General features: G+C 48.0%; 2 gene segments (V, D, J or C); both read left to right on the top strand.

Moving 5' to 3' along the window:
* The first annotated feature begins 5,214 nt into the window (after nucleotides 1-5,214).
* Nucleotides 5,215-6,616, top strand: LOC121087069. The segment is given in 2 exon segments: nucleotides 5,215-5,797; nucleotides 5,918-6,616. Coding segments are annotated over 2 exon segments (426 nt in total).
* Nucleotides 6,617-6,710: 94 nt separating this feature from the next.
* On the top strand, nucleotides 6,711-7,556 carry LOC121087044. The segment is given in 2 exon segments: nucleotides 6,711-6,925; nucleotides 7,046-7,556. Coding segments are annotated over 2 exon segments (423 nt in total).
* The last annotated feature ends 6,421 nt before the right edge of the window (nucleotides 7,557-13,977 follow it).

The following is a 13,977-nucleotide window of genomic DNA, read 5'->3' as shown; positions in this document are numbered from 1 at the left end:
GTATTTAAAACACTAAGGTGACAGTTGATGAAGCACCACCTGATAAGCCAATCCCCAGCTACAAAATTAGTTCAATTAATTAAGCAAGGTCACATGTCTGAAAGCAGCACAAAGGAGGGTGAAGGTGTTTTTTCCAGCCAGCTGGAATCAGCAGTGTCACTGTTGGCTCTGATGTGCTCTCTGGTGGCGAGACGTTTGCTGCAGACGAGGGGACTGCAATGGACTTGTGCGAGCAAGTTGGTGACACTACATGGCAGGTACTTTGCTTCTGTTTTGGTTTTCTTTTCCTGGTGTAAAGAAATTCTGTTTAATTAAGAAGAGGAATTTTAGGAAAAAGGCACTTTCTCAGTCCAGGTTCAGAATTAGAGAATATGAAGGGGGCTATGTTTCTGGACTCAGCATCTCACCAAATGTATAGGTGTATGATGAGAGTAAATTTTCGAAGGTTCCTCTCTTAGGTCTTTATCCACGTGACTTCAGCTCTGATGCTATCTTTGTGCATACCCTGTCTCTGGCCACATTTCAAATACATCTGTGTTTCTCTTGCACGGACGTCTTCACGCTGACCTGTTCAATCACTGCACAACTGCAGCACTTTCCAAATGGTGGCTCCTGTAACTGACATGAAGACCTCATAATTAACATTAGTTTGGCAAAGGTGAAATCATCCCAAAGGGAATTGTGCCACATATTCAGCTGTTTAACAGCAGCTAAAGGAAACTTTAGTAAAAAAAAAAAAGTGCCCAGAGAATAGTAGAAGTACCCCTCTGTCTGTATGCAGGATTTCTGTCCAGTCGTGGGCGCTAAATGCAATGCAGAGAACAACAAGCATGTAGCCACCAGAAATAGTCTTCAGGAGTCAGAGAGATCCACATCTGCTGAAGAGGGTTGACAAATGCAGAAGTCCTGTATGTCCTCAACCCGCTTTCAGAGGAAAAAAGTCTCAGGTCTCCTTTTGTGCAAGCCAGGCTAACCCCAGGTCACTAATAGTGCCTCTGCATTTGCCTTGTCAGGCTGCTTGTAGTACAAGGTATAATTGGAAAAAGAACATCAAAATGCTGGAAACATACGTAGTTATATACTTAAATTATTATGTTTCCAAGTTACATGCTACAAAGGAGAAGGTGAATGTACTCCAGGTTTCCTACACTTCATTTATTTCAGGTAATTCAAATTCTCTGGTTACGTTTTTAAATTTAAACACACTGACCTGCAGTGGAAGGAAGAATCTGTCTGTGTGTCAATGAATCAAAAAAAACTGGTAATCTTGAGGAATAGGTTATGCAGGTTAAGACAAAATCACCAGATAAGAAGGTTATATAAAATTCTCTCTCAGTGGCCAAAATCTGACAGTCCTCATACCTGGCATGGTGCTGTGGCTCCCAAGGTCTTTTAGAGATATAAAGGAAAGTGGAAGTTGTCCATAATCATTGGCAGGGATTGAAAATGCTGTATTTTAAGCCTATAAGATGTTTTACAGGAAAGGCTGTGTAAATGCTGAGGATCTTCAGGTATCTCCTAGCCGAAGAAAGAACATCACACTGGTCTCCACCTAAAAAAGTACTCATGAAAATAAAAATGACCGATGCACAGCTGTTTTGCTTAAAAATTTCAGAGTATTGGAGGAATTCTTAGCATCCCTCCATGCCTATGGATGCTCTGTGGCATCTATCTACACGGCCGCTCAAAAAAGGCTTCTGAGGGTTTTACTGCTCCTTATCCAGCAGAGGGTGGTAGATGATGGAATTTGCATTTACCAAATTAGCTGTCATTTGGATCAACCTTCAGCTACGAGTTTGTAGCATTAGTATCTCTCATTATCTGGAGTTGCCTCATACCTGCAGATGCGCAGGGCAAATTCAGTGCAATAACAGAAGCAAAACCATAAGTCATTACACAACTTATCCTTGCGTCTCATACGTATTAAAACGCATGCTGTATACCAAACGTGGCAAATCTGCATCAAGTAACGAGTTACTCAGCTGGTCCAATTCAAAGAGACAATGTTGATTTAAGAGGCAAAAATATAATTTTATACGCTACCTCTGCTTAAAATAATTCTATAATCTACTTGTGTTTAAATAAATAGCTAGATTATTAACTACGGGAAAACATTTTAAAACAAAAAATGACTTCATTTTCGATCTCTTTCACACTACTTTGACTTTTTTAAGCCAGTTTCCCTTGTAATTTTCTTACGTCTCCTCCAGTCTCTGCCTCTTTCTGTTCAGCCTGCCCGTGGTTTGTCCTGGTTTCACTGGGGTGACTGAAAGCCCGGCTCAACTTGTGGCTCTGAGGTGTTCGTGCTGCACTGTTTGACTTTCATCAGTGCCCAAGTCCAGTAGCGGAGTGTTGAGGGTCAGAAGTGAGTTGAACGCAGCAGTCTCTTTGCATGCTTCTTTGTGCTTCTTGCCTGCCTTTCAATAGGATGCAATGCACAGTCTTGGTGCTTTGAAGACTGTTTCACTCTTCCAGTTCACCAAATGGGAACTAATCAGAGATTGTCTCGGGGTTTTTCCCTCTTCCCTCTCAAATACCAAACACTTTGTAGAGGTCCCTTGCAGTGGAAAGAGACACCCCCCACCTTCACAGGCTTTCACACCATGATGACGTGACCATGCATCCCCTTTCAGCCCTGGTGTGAGCCCATGCCCCTTTTCTTTCGCTGTCAAAGCCTGAAACTTCCCGATAGGCTTGAAGTAACAGCAGCTGGTGAGTCTCCTTATTTTCCTATCAGAGGGTTTAGGACTCTGGCTGTCTTCTTGCTCTTTCAGCCCTAGAGTGCTCCTTGCCTGGGAGCACACAATGCTGCAGTCCTTGAGGAGCAGCAGCACAGGCGTGGAAGCTTCCTGGAAGCCTCCCTAGCTTGTCTCTTTCCCTGTAAGTGCATGTCTTTCCCTGTTTTTTAATGTTTTTAAAGGTCCTGGTCATTGATTACATAGGGCCATGTGTCTGATGCCCCACAAGGTAATATTCCAGAGAGCAAAAATTGCTCTACCGTGCAGAAACCAGGGAATGGAAGGGAACATTTCGGTCCCAATTCTGTAGTACTAATACATTTCCACCTAAAACGCAGGAGGTTCCCGTTAGCTCCAGAGGCTTCTGGCTCCCCTTAGGGGTGTCAGGCTCCTAGGTGGGCCTGGCATCAGTCCACTTCGTTCTGCATCAGCCCTGGGAACATTGGTAGAGAACAGGCAGTGAGTTTTATCAGCACAGGAGAAGATGCTCTGATGAAATAACTTGGTTTCCAGGGGTAGAGGCTCTTGGCAGAGCTTCATACGTTTAGTGGTTTGCGACAGTACCATTTTTCAATGGATTTCAAACTCTTCCTAATAAAGAAATGAAGAGGAATGAGTTTGAAATTTTAATCTAATTATGTTCACATGATGAATGAGCAAATGAACAATACTTGTTTTTATGTAAACAACATTTGTTTTATGTAACGTTACTCTGGCTATTCAAAGATTTTACTCTTACAGAAATGACCTTCTTTTGAGCAAACTCTCATGCCCTGTGGAAGTACCGAATGGTTTGTGTGGTGAGTTGCCTTGAGTCCATCACCAGATGGCCACCAGATGCCATAACTCTGGAGGTAGGCCATAACAGGAGGAACACCTTGGGAATGCTGTGGTAGTTTATCATTAATACAACAGATTCCAAAATTGATTGTTTTCTTTCACCCGGTTTGAATGCTTGAAGGCTGCAGAGATTTGTGCTGACTTTGAAGAGGGCAGAGTTAAATATCTTTGCTTTCATTGCTGACAGAGAATTTGGCGGTAATGTTACAGTCCTGATTGCCCATGGCTATTAACAGGATACCACTCTCTTTCCTTCCAGCTATGAATGTGACTGGAAATAAATGCATAAGGTTTCAGTACACCTTTTTGCATGCTTTAAGGTGTAACAATATTTTTCAAAATACATCAAAGTGAGTATTTCACTTTAGTCCTGAAAAACTCCAAACTTTCCTCTCTCAAACATTTTTTTTCAATCAATGAAAATAATGTTTCCTTTACGTTCAGTCTGACCCTTTCTCATTTGCCTCCTGGATACAATCTGATTACCAATACTCCAGGCAGGAACCAGGCTGCTCTTCATCTGTGAACAAAACTCAGGACCACTCTTTAATCAAGATCCCCCATGTAGTAAAACGAACACTTAGCAGGAAACGAATCCAGTTACTGTGATTGCTGTCATGGTTATATCTGGTTTGTGATTGACCCATTGCTGTGTTAGGTGCTTCAGAAGAATACTCAGTGAAACTGTCCCTATCCCTAGGAACTTACAACGTCAATCAATAAGCAAAACAGATTGAGACTGGGGATAGGGTGAAGAATTGTGCTTGGGGTTTTTTCCAGTCAGGCACTTCAGCACAGAGGTGTTTCTCGCTGGGTAGCACTGGCCACTGATGCGCCCAGCTGAGCTTGCTGCAGGGCTGGGCATTCTCCATCTCTGTAAGCCCGAGCTTTTGCAGCTGGCCTGAGACCAGGCAGGGGGCTGAGGTCAAACTCCGGCAGTTCCCTGTCACCAGGCTGCTAATGGACATGCCTGTGCCAGCAGAGGTAAAGCAGCCAGAGCATGGAGCCATTCCTCTGGAGGAGGGACATATCTGGAGAACCAGCCCTATACAGTGTGTGCATGGTGACACCACAGCTACACAGCCACCATTTTATTACCAGAACCTAAACCTGCACAGCAAAACACCACCAATGTCTTCATTGGTTGATGTCACAGACCCTGGGTGGTGTAGGAGTTTTATTGGGGTGAGAGGACGCCTACTTACTGCACTGTGCTTTCTATGGCAAGACAGGAGGAGGATTAGCCACCTGGAGCTGTGTCCTCCTTGACCATGATGACAAGCAGGGCAATATGCAGAGGAAGAGGTGAGATGGTATTGTGGAAAAAGATAAGCTCTTGGCCTCAAAACATTTCTTAGAGGGCATAATTGTCGTTCATCTCCTTCTATCAAGTCCCACTATGCTGAATGTCTTATCAATGTTACATTGTCACACCTGATTCCAGACTGCCCTGCAAGTGTGTTAAATTTTCTATTGTATTTAAGTATGGTAGAAAACACCCAGGATAACCGTCTGTATGTCTGAGCACTCACAAGCTCAGGCAGCAAAATGAGGAAGCGCTAGAGGAAAAAAGAGGTCAAAGGTCAGTGTAGCCAGCTTTGGCTTGAGGAAGGTTGGGGGCTGAGTGTCAGGAGACCAGAGCAACTCTCTGCCCAGTGAGACGTGGCTTCCAGCACCTGCAGTGTTGCAGGCAACATTGATGGCTTTCTCAAGAAACCTTCCCGTGTGGTCCTGCCACGGTGTCAGAGAGCTTCCTGAAGCAGAACTCATACTCAGCGGAGCATGTGGCATCTCTATGCCCATTCTGTGAGAGTAAAATTGATGCAGACCACAAAGAGACCCGTCCCCCATGGTTTCACCACCGCTCACACCCTCGGGATGTCTCACAGGGGAGCAGCACTGCCTGAGCTTCACAACAGCCCTCCATGGTCTGTCCACAGAGCAAAGCCCCATGCAGGGGACAGTCTCCTCCTTCCTTCCCCTTCTCGCTGAGTCCCCCACCCTCACATCTCCCCGTGAGAGCTCAGGGGACGTGTTCCTCTGCCTTCATGCACAGTGTCACCAGCTGCCACCCAAAGGAGACCCCACCTCCTGCCACACGGCATTGCTGACTCTGCACCAGCGCTGCTTTCCTTCTCCTCTGACTCTCAGCGACAGCAGAGCCTGACAAGCAAGCATGCTGCTGCTGACAGCGCTCCTGGCTGCAGCTGCTTGGTCCTGTGAGTCCTTCCTTATTTTCCTGCCTTTCCTCACAGGCACCCGTGGCTGTGCCAACAGGCATCTTCCCAAATCCCGCAACTCCAGACGATGACATCATGTCTCCTCCTTTTTTTTCCTAGATGCATTTGCACAAGAAATTCCCGTGCAGAGCCCTAGATCCATAACCAAGCCTAAAGACAGTGTGCGCCTGGACTGTGACTTAAAAGGTGTCTATGGAGATCTTCGTTACATCACTGTACACTGGTACCAACAGAAGCCAAATGATGCTCCAGAGAGGATTATCTACCACGGTAGGGCAAAAGTAGTAGATGACGGCTTCCAAGCACACAGGTACACGGTTGAAAAGTTTCCTAGCCAGAAACTGTGTATTCTCACAATAAAGGATATCACTCCAGATGACGCTGCAACCTACTATTGCGCCTACTGGTACCGTCACTGTGGTAGGATGTCAGAGATCACCAAGACAAATACTCCTTCAGCGTCTCAACCACAAACAACTTAAGAGATCCCAACTCACTTCTCCTGGTATGGATGAGCCGCCTGGCCTCAGGCGCAGCAGAAGCAGGATATGCTCGGTGCCAGCTGATGCCTCGGAAGCATCAGCTACCAAAAGCAGAGATTTTGACTGAGCAAGTCCATAGCACAAAGAGAATCTCTCCCACCCGCTCGGACACTGCACAGCTCCCCTCAGCCCTCCGTGCGAGGGCACGCACCCTCCGATACCAGGGTGACCTCCAGCTGAAACCTTCGCACCCCACTACACAGCTGGAGCTGCTCTCGCTTGCAGCCCTTTCTGGGGCTCTGCCTCGAGTTGGAGAGATGGGGCCACACTCTGGCATTGAACCGTCCTTCCCCTCGTTACCTGAAAGGCAGACAGGACCGCAGCCGCCTTACCTACCGTAGCGTTCGCCAGCCTGGAGAGGCTTTTCTGCAACTCTGCCCCATCTGCATGTGCGCAGAAGACCCCTGGCTGAAGACCGCCCAAGGAGTCACCTCCTCCTCCCACACAGCGCTGTCCCCACCTGGGCTCCCTTTCACTCGCCTCTGACTCTCAGCGAGCGACAGCAGAGCCTGACAAGCAAGCATGCTGCTGCTGACAGCGCTCCTGGCTGCAGCCGCTTGGTCCTGTGAGTCCTTCCTTATTTTCCTGCCTTTCCTCACAGGCACCCGTGGCTGTGCCAACAGGCATCTTCCCAAATCCCACAACTCCAGGTACTGACATCATGTCTCCTCCTTTTTTTTCCTAGATGGATTTGCACAAAAAAATCCTGTGCAGACCCCTAGATCCATCACCAAGTTCCGAAAGAGTACACGAATGACATGTGAAATTCAGATATTAGGGGCAAGTTTTGATGGCACAGTCATACACTGGTATCAACAGAAGGAGGGTAAAGCTCCAGAGAGGTTTCTGTACTTTTCAGGAGGGAAAACTCACACTGAAAGTGGATTTCAAGCGCACAGGTACATGGTTGAAAAGCTTTCTGGCCAGAACCGCTGTGTTCTTACAATAAAAGATGTCATTCCAGATGATGCTGCTACCTACTACTGCGCCTACTGGGATACTGAGTCACTCACCATGACAGAAAGTCAAAGATCCTCAAGGCAAAAACCCTCCCTCGGCATGTGAACCACAGGGTTGCAACTGTGCCACTGCCTTGATCTCCTCACTCCATCTGGTCTCAGCTGCAGACAGACCTTGTGCTGCTACCCAGCAAGAGCAGATAACCCTGCACCCCTGCACAACCGTCCCTTCAAAGCCTGGGCCATCACTCTGGTCTTCAAACACACATCTACTATTTCCAGGGCAAAGGAAGCCTCCGCTGCCTTAAGAATTAGCACACAAATATTGGAAACTCACCCGCGCCTTCGTTGCTCCCTGCACAGCCACGGCAGAAGTCTGGTGGCCCCCGAGGGCAGCAAACGTTGCACTGACTTTCCAGTGCAGCCACGGTTCTCCCCAAGGAAAGAGAAGGCAGAAGAAGAAAGACAACGTGCTGAGGAAAGAACCTTCGTGATGTGAACGACAGGCTTGCCGCTGCCTGGCATGTCTAGGAAAAGTCCCCCACTGTACTCATCTTTGCTCTACGTGTCGGCAGCAGTAAGGCCCTGGACATACCTAACTGGCACATCACCAAATCCCACACGGACTGATTTGAACCAGAGATTTACAGTCCCTTGCCTACCGCAGCTGGTGATGTGCTGCCTGTAACCATCCCCTTCTTTCATTTCATGGGAAGGCAGAGAGGATACAGAGGGGGGCTGGGAAGGAAGGAAGATTTGCTGAAACCGTCAACTCTGACAGACGGACTTCAGATGTGCAGTGAGCCAGCCTGTGGCCCTGGGCACAGCAAGCATTTCGCAGGAGAGCCAGAGAGGAACACTTCTGGCTTGTGCCTTTAGTTTCAGCACGCAAGTGCGCAGGGATTTCACAGAACCCTGTTGGCATCCTCAGGGCTCGTCAGCCGTGTGAGACAGAGCGCTCAGCCAGGAACCGCTGCTCTCTCGTGCTGCCTTTGTTCATAGGATCGCACGGCATTTTTCCAAAGGGATTCCTGAAGTCCAGTGAATCACCCTTATTTGTTGTTGCCTTCTGCCCTCCACGAACAGTGGCTTCCAGCACCCATCGGTTCTGCAGGCAACATTGATGGCTTTCTCAAGAAACCTTCCCGTGTGGTCCTGCCACGGTGTCAGAGAGCTTCCTGAAGCAGAACTCATACTCAGCGGAGCATGTGGCATCTCTATGCCCATTCTGTGAGAGTAAAATTGATGCGGACCACAAAGAGACCCGTCCCCCATGGTTTCACCACCGCTCACACCCTCGGGATGTCTCACAGGGGAGCAGCACTGCCTGAGCTTCACAACAGCCCTCCATGGTCTGTCCACAGAGCAAAGCCCCATGCAGGGGACAGTCTCCTCCTTCCTTCCCCTTCTCGCTGAGTCCCCCACCCTCACATCTCCCCGTGAGAGCTCAGGGGACGTGTTCCTCTGCCTTCATGCACAGTGTCACCAGCTGCCACCCAAAGGAGACCCCACCTCCTGCCACACGGCATTGCTGACTCTGCACCAGCGCTGCTTTCCTTCTCCTCTGACTCTCAGTGAGCGACAGCAGAGCCTGACAAGCAAGCATGCTGCTGCTGACAGCGCTCCTGGCTGCAGCCGCTTGGTCCTGTGAGTCCTTCCTTATTTTCCTACCTTTCCTCACAGGCACCCGTGGCTGTGCCAACAGGCATCTTCCCAAATCCCACAACTCCAGGTAATGACATCATGTCTCCTCCTTTTTTTTCCTAGATGCATTTGCACAAGAAAATCCTGTGCAGACCCCTAGATCCATCACCAAATCTGAAGGCACTGTGCGCCTCATGTGTGACTTAAAAGGCATCTATGGAGACTTTTCTAACACCATCGTACACTGGTACCAACAGAAGCTGAATGATGCTCCAAAGAGGATTCTCTACCATGGAGAGAGAACAGTAGTAGGTGGTGACTTCCAAGCACACAGGTACATGGTTGAAAAGTTTCCTAGCCAGAGACTGTGTATCCTTACAATAAACAAAGTCACTCCAGATGACACTGCAAACTACTATTGTGCCTACTCAGATTGACACCGTGGTAGGATGTCAGAGATCACAGAGGCAAATACTGCTTCAGCGTCTCAAACATAAACAACTTGCAAGATCCCAACTCACTTTCCCATCTGTGGCTGAGCCCTGCTCTGCTCTTTTTTTAACAGGAAAGTAAGCCAACACTGTCTCTTCAGCAATTTGTTTGCTTTTTTTGTGGAGGGGTAAGGTATCAGTTTGTATATTTTTTAATTTCTTTGTCTCCCTTAGGATTGAACTATGACTGTACATCAGAACTTCCTTTGCAGAGGAGCTGTGGCAGGGCTAGGAAAGATTTTGGGCTTCTTGAAAAACATGCTAGCTAGTCTCCTGTCTTGGAAGGTAGTTGTATGTATTAATTAATGGCCTCCAAAAATATCTCTTTTGGGTTTTATATTACACTCCTGCTTGTTCTCCAGCCTAATTATGTGGTCTGGTATCAGCAATGTTGGATCATCTTGTCCTTCCACCCTCGGTTGTTGACTCTTCTGCCCTGGGCTGTTCAGTGACTTGAGGTAAGCCACACAGCTGGCAAGTAGCTGGCAGGTGTGCCTAAGCTATGGTTTATTCATCAGAGAAAAGTCAGGCACAAACAAGAGCTATTTACAGAAGTACGGTACTTCAATACACACTCTCAGCATTCTTTATGAAGTAGTGTCAAAGCTTTCTATAGTTAGAAGTCAAGTTTATGGCACCTATCCGACCCTGCAGACCATCTTGTTCTCCATATCAGATTATTTCTTAGACTGTTTCTAAGATAATCTCGTTTTAGCAGTCCCCAGAATGGAGCTCCGCCACCTCCCAGGAGAAACGAAGGGCGACAGCCTGGCCTACCTCAGGATCTGGACATTGTCTTGACTGACAGCCTGAACTTGCGGTACCAGCAAGGGCTACAAACACTGCGTTCACTTACTCTTCTAAGTCCCAGAAGACCCAAATGCCTTACTATTGCTTCCCGCAACAGCTACAGAATGCAAAGCACTCTGGCAGATTCACAACCAAGGGCTCCATATCCGAAATTATTTTTAACTCACGCTAATGAGAAACAGAGAAAGCCAGTGCTGCTGAACTTGCTGAGGGCCATCTAGATGTAGGCTTTCTGAAAAAAGCATTCAGTACTTTATCGCATATTATTTTTGTAAAGCAAAGTTTTAAGGGGGGGGGAATCATAATTTGTGTCAGAGGGTGGATATTTCTCAGATGCTGACTTGCAAAGAACTCCCTTGCCAGGATTACGCGGCATTGGTCTACACCTTCCAGCAGGAGCCAAAGGGTAGACCAGGATCTATATTGGAGCAGTCTACCTTCTTTTTCCAGGCGGTGTTGCCTCTTGCACTTCACGTGGAGTGAGTGGTCAGGGTACGAAACTTTGGACTTGCCTGTCTCCAGGAGCAGTGATGGGCGAGTCCTGGGCCAGTGCCACACTGCTGTTGATCTTGCAGCTTTTTGTAGTTTTGCAGAATTAAGTCAGGCAAAGGGTTGTTTTCAATCCCACCCAGAAAGCCACAAACTTCGTTCCTAATTGCCACAGGCCTTCGCTTCTGGCTCTTTTGCCATTAAGACAGGAAACCAACAAGATGCTGTTTAAAGATCTAAGAGCGATGGATGCCAAGTGCTACAACATGAAATGATAAACATTTGGTCTGCAGTGGAAGGTGCACTTCTAGAATGTACTTTTCCCACACTTGGTAACGGGATTCTCACTGCCAGTGGGAGCTGGAGCCCCTTCCTGTCACTCCCTCTTGACTCGCCGTCAGTGTGAGGGCTCAGCACTCTGCGAGGTGGAGCATTCAGCCAAAGCCCAGCAGAAATAAAAGGAAGAGCCCCTTAACATGTTGGGGTTTGTAGTATGCCAGGAGACAGGCAGAATGCTCCCCCACGCTTGGTTCAGCTCCAGCTGCAGTGGAAGTGACCGGCTTTCCCAGCACCTTGTGTGTTTTACACTCCCAGGAAAGGGCTGGGTTGACTCTGCCAAAGTCAGTAGTGCCTTGAGCATTGACCTAAATGGTGGTAGCAGGTGCAGATAATGAAAGGAAGGAGCAAGCAAGAAAGAAGGGAGCAGGAGAGAGAAAGGGAGGGAGGGAGGGAGGAGAGTGAGAGAGGAAGGGGGGGCAGGGAAGGAGGGAGAGAGAAAGGGAGGGAGGAAGATAGGGGGGAAGAAAGGAAGGGAGAGAGATGGGAGAAAGTGGCAAAGGAAGGAAGGAAAGAAGAGAGGAAGGGAGGAGCAAGAGGAAAAGGGAAAAGGAGAAAGTATAAGAGAGAGACAGGGAGAAAGAATGAAAGACAAACCAAAGCCACAGTCAAAGCACCAGTGGAGGGGGAGAAGCTGCATTCAGATGTCTCCCATGTTCAAGGCGCGATGGCATGGGGTGACAGAGGTGTGGAGCAGACTCTTTCCTTATCCAAGACATCCCTGGTGTTCCAGATAGGCCTAAAACCTCCTAATGTTTGAAGAATGCTCTCATGAGATTCTTCACAGCTCCTTCCTTGCAACATGCACCTCTTCATCTTGTCTGCCTTGCTGAAATAGCTGAGCTCATTTTCACATCTTCTCAACAAAGCGTAAGTTTGGAGCAAAGGAAGAAGCCAGCCCTGAAGATGAATATTTTGTCAAGATAGAAGCATCTACAAGAAAACTGTTGGGAGGCAAACCTTAACTTACCTAAATTCTTCTGAATCGCTGTAATTGACTGCTGAGCATGTGAATGGCTTTACATTCTCTTCATAGTTGCTGTGGTACACCTTTCATCAGATAGATCAAGCAGAAAGTATTATTAAACTCTTAGCTTAAAAATTTCCCAGCTGAAATCAGAACAATGGCCAACACTGAATTAACTTCCACCTGTTACAGAGACCTGACCACTTGTGTCTCAAAAAAGGCTCAAATGGGCTCATCAAAACCAATCGCTGCTTCTCTACACTGAGCTGCAAAACATGTAAAAACTGCTTGATTTGCTGCTTTCCCTAGTGGAGACCCTTTTTGTCCATAAGAAGCTGACAGGTGTTAGGCCAGGCTGGAAAAAATTCCCTGTGTGCAGGTTGTCTTCAGTTATTGGAGGGCGTTTGAAATCCCGCTGAGACGACCGAAAAGAGTCCCTGTGACCTGGGATGAGAAACTCCAGTCAATCTGGGAGCAGAAACGGGGAGTGTGTGACATACTTCACAGTGCTGGGAACATCGTACCTTCTGCAAGCAACCCATTTCTACTTGAAAAACAAAGAACCCTGATAGCAGTAGTATCAGTGAACTGTCGTTATAAAGCCTGTTTTTTCAGATGGCCTGGATGAGGAAGCAGCGGAGATGGGAGATAGCTGAGGGAAAGGGTTGCTCATCAGCAGGTCTTTGGACCTCAGTATTGAACTCCTTCCTAATGACAGTCTGGCTTGCCCGATTAACGCCAGCTGATATAAAAATAATTGGGCCCAGGCATCGCCTTTGGCTTGGGAAGCGCACACCATTCTGATAAGAAAATCAGAGAGTAAACCACGTGAGATGCATAGAAAGCATATTCTGAACATGGCGCTCTTGCAGGTTTAGGAACATCATAGGAACACAAAAATGAGCAATTTACTACAGATGTCCTGCAGATCTCAAATAAGTTTCAAGCACCTCCATTTCAGCTAGAGAGCTAAACGTAGGTTTTAAGCTGTTATGCGGTTTTTCATTACTGGGGTGGTCAGTAAAAGTCTGAAACACTGGGGCTTGCTCTGCACTTCTGGGTAACTCCACACACTGCCTGCAGGAACAGGGATTTCAGGTGGAAGCTACGTCACAGGATCCCGTTTGATGTTCAAGGATTAGAATGAATGGGACTAAATGATAGAAAAGCAGCCTCAGAGGTATTGCCATGGAATCAAAAATCACCCTACACTCGGTGCCAATCAACTGCCACGTCTCCGATCCTGTTGTTCAGCTTTTCACTCACTGGTGCCGAAAGAGGCCTAACCCAGCTCCCACAGGCATTGCCTACATGTCCTCCAGGCTCATCCTCAAAAACGAGTCCAATGGGGGGAAATTTGGTATCAGGACAGGCCCCACCAAATCTGCCTGCGCCCTGACAGCGTGCAAAGTAACTCCGCAAGGCTGCGCTGCCTGCTGCGGTGCCAGGCGGGATGTGCGGCGGTAGCAGCCGCGGGGGCCCTCTGCTCTCTGAACCAGACCCTGAAGTATTTGACCAGGCCTTGAGGCAGGCACGCCGTGCGGGCAGGCGGGCACCGCAGCGCTGCTGGGCCAGCGGGCGTTTTGCAGAGGCGCCACGGCCTGCGCCAGCACTTCACCGACAGAAAGGGCCTTTTCATAGCTTCGGCTCACTTGCCTCTGGGTGGGTTTACAGGACGGCAGGGTGGGCTAGCTAGAAGAGGGAAAAGCCTTTCCATTCCCACCCCGCTTCCAGCTACATCTCTGGAATAAAGCCCCGCTTACGTCATTTCTGTGGCAGAACGGAAAGATAGAAGTGAAAAGAACGGGAAGCGCCCCTCAGGACTGCAGGTCCCGGGTAAACATACCCATCTTTCTTGTCCTTCTCTGCTGGCAGAGAACTTGGGTTTGTTTTCTCTTTGTTTCCCGTTTGGAGCCAACCA

Source organism: Falco naumanni, chromosome 4 (assembly GCF_017639655.2).
Source record: "Falco naumanni isolate bFalNau1 chromosome 4, bFalNau1.pat, whole genome shotgun sequence".
Taxonomy (NCBI): domain Eukaryota; kingdom Metazoa; phylum Chordata; class Aves; order Falconiformes; family Falconidae; genus Falco; species Falco naumanni.
This window is presented reverse-complemented; position numbering and strand designations above follow the sequence as displayed.